General features: G+C 36.8%; 1 protein-coding gene across 1 annotated transcript in view; it reads left to right on the top strand.

Moving 5' to 3' along the window:
• Window positions 1–5916, top strand: part of LOC106475482 (protein vav-like) — a gene marked incomplete at both ends in the record, with an annotated part of 27814 nt that extends 21898 nt beyond the window's left edge. The window contains 5 exons of the mRNA XM_022379575.1: window positions 659–810; window positions 1672–1783; window positions 3447–3604; window positions 4374–4522; window positions 5834–5916. Coding sequence (XP_022235283.1) covers window positions 659–810; window positions 1672–1783; window positions 3447–3604; window positions 4374–4522; window positions 5834–5916 — 654 coding nt within the window. The remainder of the gene's footprint in view (window positions 1–658; window positions 811–1671; window positions 1784–3446; window positions 3605–4373; window positions 4523–5833) is intronic.
• Between the last annotated feature and the right edge of the window lie 269 nt (window positions 5917–6185).

Raw genomic sequence — 6185 nt, 5'->3', positions numbered from 1 at the left:
CATTATAACTGTTCTACAGTCACACACATTACAACATTATAACTGTTCTACAGTCACGTACATCAGAACATTATAACTGTTCTACAGTCACATACATCACAACATTATAACTGTTCTACAGTCACACACATTAACAACATTATTGCTGTTCCACAGTCACGTACATCACAACATTATTGCTGTTCTACATTCACACACATTACAACATTATTGCTGTTCCACAGTCACGTACATCACAACATTATTGCTGTTCCACAGTCACACACATTACAACATTATTGCTGTTCCACAGTCACACACATTACAATATTATTGCTGTTCCACAGTCACACACATTACAACATTATAATTGTTTCACAGCCACGTACATCACACCATTATATCTGCTTTACAGCCACGTACATTACAACATTATATTTGTTTTACAGTCACATACATCACAACATTATTGCTGTTCCACAGTCACGTACATTACAACATTATAACTGTTTTACAGTCACGTACATAACATTATAACTCTTCTACAGTCACGTACATAACATTATAACTCTTCTACAGTCACGTACATAACACTATAACTGTTATACAGTCACCAACATCCCAGCATTATAGCTGTTTTACGGCCACGTTTAATCATTTCTAACATCTGACCATCTAGGAGTCGAGCCACATTCTCCAAGAGGACCTGGTATTTGACCAACTGTCTCTTCCTCCTAAGCCTGAATCTCTGCGAGAAGAAATTGGTAACCTGGAGTCCCAGATCCGACAGCTGCAGGAGTCTCTTGACTCGCTGCAGAGATTACAGCAGAGGTAGGTTTTAAGATAATTCTTCATTTCCACTGCTGTTAGTGTTTATTCAGGTGAAGTTTTATTATTATTATCCTCAAAAGATGGCACTACGGAGGAGGTTGAAATAGTCCATACGTTGGATGTGAAACAGTAACGTGCAGAGAAAGGTAATTATTATTCACCAACTAGGTTAAGATTTGTTTTAATACACAAAAAGATAGAAGTTTCATAGTATCTGCAGCTTATGTTCAAATATATCAGCTAAGAACGTTCTACGGTGTTAAGACTAACAAAAGTGTATTTATTATCCCAACTACAAGCTGTGTCTTCAGTTCTAAAGTGTTAAGAACAATTAGGGAGTATATATTATTCCAACTACAAGCTGTGTCTTCAGTTCTAAAGTATTAAGAACAATTAGGGAGTATATATTATTCCAACTACAAGCTGTGTCTACAATTCTGACGTTTTAAGACTAACAAGAATGTATCTATTATTGCAGCTACAAGCGGTGTCTACAATTCTATGATGTTACAGTTTGCGTGTACATTATTTTTTGTGTGCTTGCTAATCACTTTTTCTTACATAATTATCTGTTCAAAAAAGTAATTTTTGAATGTTGTGATTTTATCTCTCAGTCCTAACAAAACCATTAACTTATCAACTTACATTTTAGAACGTTTCAATATAAGCTTAATCAAAGTTAAATAGCCAAGATGGAGAGGTTTCACTTAGACCCGCTAGTTATAGAACGATCGATACCCTAAATTAACACAAGTAGTGACGTAGAGGCTTTTTTCAGGTGAACCGTGTTATACAAATATATTCTTTTAATTTCAAGCTTTCGAAACCAACAAATTCAAAACTTACGTGAAATTTTTACAGGAGTTTAGATTCAAACTTGTACAACAAGGCTAATGAGTTACAAGAAGATATCAGTCTGAAACGTTTCGACCTACAGGTGGCGCACATTCACCACGCCGCCGTGAAAGAACAGGTAAGTCAATATTGTTTTGCAACAGTGTGCTATGTTTGGTACTAGTACTGAGTCGGGGTAGGTTTACTGTCAGCTTCATGACATAAGTACTGAGTAGGGATACGTTTACTGTCAGCTTCATGACATAAATACTGAGTATGGATACGTTTACTGTCAGCTTCATGACATAAGTACTGAATCGGAGCGTTTTACTGTCAGCTTCATTACATAAGTACTGATCGGAGCGTTTTACTGTCAGCTTCATTACATAAGTACTGAGTAGGGGGTAGGTTTACTGTCAGCTTCATGACATAAGTACTGAGTAGGGGTAGGTTTACTGTCAGCTTCATTACATAATTACTGAGTATGGGTTGGTTTACTGTCAGCTTCATGACATAAGTAATAAGTCGGGGAGTTTTACTGTAACCCTAATGGCATGGGTACTTAGTGTGTGTGTGTGTGTGTGGAGGGGAAGGGTGTACTGCCACCTTGATGACATGAGTACTTAGTGTGTGTGTGTGTGTGTGTGGAGGGGAAGGGTGTACTGCCACCTTGATGACATGAGTACTTAGTGTGTGTGTGTGTGTGTGGAGGGGAAGGGTGTACTGCCACCTTGATGACATGAGTACTGAGTAGGAAGGAGGTGAAGAATATATGTCCAAAAGTATATGTGTTTTCTTATAGCAAATCCACATCGGGCTATCTGCTGTGTCCATCGAGGAGAATCGAACCCCTGATTTTAGCGTTGTAAATCCAAAGACTTACCGCTGTCCCACCGAAGGATCGTTGTAGAAGAAGAGATCGTGTTGAAGAATAAGATCTCCATAAATATTTGTCGCAGAAGAAGAGATCTTCCTGAGTCTCCAGAGTACTTACTTGTGTCTCCATAAAAGTGTAATTCGAGAACATTGCAAACATATATATAAAATCTATGTAACTCAAGTGACTAAGAAACAACAGAACTTCGATGGCTAATTTAAGGAACTTGTACTAGACCACTATTTAGGTTTGGTTTGAATTTCGCACAAACCTACTCGAGGGCTATCTGAACTAGCTGTCACTAATTTAGCCGTGATAGACTAAAGGGAAGGCAACTAGTCAACACCATCCACCGCCAATTCTTGGGCTACTCTTATCAACGAATAGTGGGATTGACAATCACATTATATCGCCTCCAGGGCTGAAAGTGCGAGTATATTCGGATTCAAACTCGCTACCCTCAAGTTAAGAGTCCAGCGCCTTAACCACCAAGGCCTTGCGAGCCCCACTATTTGGGTTAGGGGACAGGGTTCGCTTAGGTCTCCAGGGGAAGATCCCTCGTGTGGGGATATAGGGTTATAATAAAATATAATGTCTTTAAAATAATTTTTCCCACACGAAGGTAAGTTATTCGTAGTGATTATTCTGTGAAAAAGTTAAATGTACTATGATTTCAGAGGGAAAACCAAAGTAATTTCTTTACAATTACACAAAAGATCGAAATTATTTTAAATTTTTAGTGTTTTGGTTAATAAAGAGAGAGGGTACACACTGGGGAATTTGAACAACTGCATAGTTTAGTCAAACAGCCGCTATTGAACTACTGAAGTACGGAATTTTATGTTTTTGAATAAAAGAGACGAAAAGAAAAAGAACAGTTTCATGTGTTCTGAATAAACAGCCACGTTTTTTCCCTGTATTTCAGCAAAAGCTGTTTGAAGGTAAAGCAAGGGACCTTCAGGAGAATGGCAGCTACCAACAAGAAAGGAAAGCTTCTACATCAAGTACTGGCACCATAAAGAATAAATGGCTGAAGGCGTTTCGAAGTCTGAAATCAGGTGGATCCAGTAACAGTATCGAAAAGTAAGGCTTAATGAGCTGAAATTAAGTTTAGAAGTCTGAAGTCAGATACATCCTGTAACAGTATCGAAAAGTAAGGCTTACTGAGCTGTTCCAACACTTGAATAGCTACAATTTTCTGACGTGAGCCCAGCTGACTTAGGTGTTTAATTTACAACGGTCTCTTTACATCGTAACATAGTAGTGACCCTTGTAATTTGACAAACACATAGTAGTGACCCTTGTAATTTGATAAACACATAGTAGTGACCCTTGTAATTGACAACCACATAGTAGTGACCCGTGTGCTTTGACAAACACAAAGTAGTGACCCTTGTAATTTCACAAACACATAGTAGTGACCCTTGTAATTTGTTAAACACATAGTAGTGACCCTTGTAATTTCACAAATAGATGGTAGTGACCCTTGTAATTTCACAAACACATAGTAGTGACCCTTGTGCATATAGCCTATTGTGTAGCTTTGTGCTTAACTACAAACAAACATCGTACGGCGTTGTATGAATAATGACGTCATCGTGGTCAGGAAAGAACATGAAACCCATATTTTATCCCAGAAAATCTAATATTCACACATAACGTTATATGATGAATATTATAATAGATAGTAATCCAGACAAACATAATATTCATCAGATACCGAAATTATTAATTATATGAAAATCTAAATATATTTTGATCCAAAACTCTTTTTGTATTTCTCTCAGTGAACGGTATAATTTTCATCTATAAAAGGCTTACATCTGAATCCATCTTAATCTTATCTCGACAGGGCAGATACAGCAGACCGAAAGAGTTTGAGAAGTTTCGCTCGACCAGAAACTAACACATCATCTACTCTGGAGCCTGGACAGCATATCTTTCAAGAGTATACCTATAAGAAAGTGACACCGTGCGACATCTGCCGGGAAATCTTGAGAGGTAATTATACGAGGCTTTGTGGTTTCTCTCATGATGAGAAAGAAGTCAGCGTTGGATTTATAGATATAGGCACAATACATCAACACTCACCTAGCAATATGGGGTCAACTTGACCATCTCCAAATTCACTCAACAATATGGGATCAACTTGACCAATTCTAAATCCACCTAGCAATATGGAGTCAACTTGACCAATTCTAAATCCACCTAGCAATATGGGGTCAACTTGACCAACTCCAAATTCACTCAACAATATGGGATCAACTTGACCAATTCTAAATCCACCTAGCAATATGGAGTCAACTTGACCAATTCTAAATCCACCTAGCAATATGGGGTCAACTTGACCAATTCTAAATTCTCCAAACAATATGGGGTGAACTCGACCAATTCCAAAATCACCTAGCAATATGGGGTCAACTTGACCAATTTTACATTCGCCTAGCAATATGGGGTCAAATTGACCAATTCTAAATTCTCCCAGCAATATGGGTTCAACTTGACCATTTCCAAATTACTTAGCAATATCCAGTCAACTTGACCAATTTTAATTCATCTATCAACGTGAGGTCATGTATGAGACAAAGTACATCTAGCAATGTGGGGCTATGTATAAAACGGATTCTAAATACACCTAGCAAGATAGGGTAAAGTATAAAACAGATTCAGAATACACCTGATAAAGTTCAGCTTAAACACACTTTTATAATAAATAAAACACACCAACTGTTCAGCAGCACAAACTTAGAGACAGAGACGCTCGTCTGGAGTTTTGTTTTGATATAATTGAGCTTAAATAGGGGGATTATGAAGTATAAGAAAACACACTTATGTAGAAACATTTTGGTATGAACATCTAGGTACGAAAGTATCTTTATTAAGATATTTAGGTCTTTTGTTCTGATTTAATTTAAAGAAAGCAAGTATTTAAAATCTGTAATTTTTTTCTGTCTTATTGAAAAGCTGTCCAATGTGCTGTATTTGCTGTGTTCAACACGAAGATCTAACCCTTAAACAATATATATGAATACCACCATGTCATTTATAAGTTTCAACTGAAATTGGACTTCAATTGTAGTATTAAGTTTAAGAATTTCAGTAACTAATTGTATTTATGTGTATAAAAATGTAATGTTTAAATGGCCTTCCAGATATATCCTCTGATGTAATCCGTTTTCAAATATCACTTATCTTGTATCTGTTATTGTTATTCGGCTATCTCCTAATATCTGTTATTGTTTTTGCTGCCTGTTACTCGGACATCTGCTGTTCTACTAGTCTTCTTTATGCCCTGTTGTTTGTTAATTACAGGTCATGTTCGTCAGGGGCTGAAATGTAAGATGTGTAAAATAAACGTTCACGTGGACTGTTCGGAAAAGACCGGAAGATGTCAGGTAGATCGAGTAAAACAAGCTATATATATTTCCAAAAGATTATTGGATAAATGAATGACGATATTATTTCTTTGATTTGTGTAAGATATGATTTCTTCATTGTATGTAGCATATTTAAAACTATGGTTCATCGCTGTATGTAAGACAGTGTTTGTTAGTTGTATGTAAGACAGTGTTTGTTAGTTGTATGTAAGACAGTGTTTGTTAGTTGTATGTAAGACAGTGTTTGTTAGTTGTATGTACGACAGTGTTTGTTATTTGTGTGTAAG

This window comes from Limulus polyphemus, unplaced genomic scaffold (assembly GCF_000517525.1).
Source record: "Limulus polyphemus unplaced genomic scaffold, Limulus_polyphemus-2.1.2 Scaffold8649, whole genome shotgun sequence".
In the NCBI taxonomy this organism is placed as follows: Eukaryota; Metazoa; Arthropoda; class Merostomata; order Xiphosura; family Limulidae; genus Limulus; species Limulus polyphemus.
This window is presented reverse-complemented; position numbering and strand designations above follow the sequence as displayed.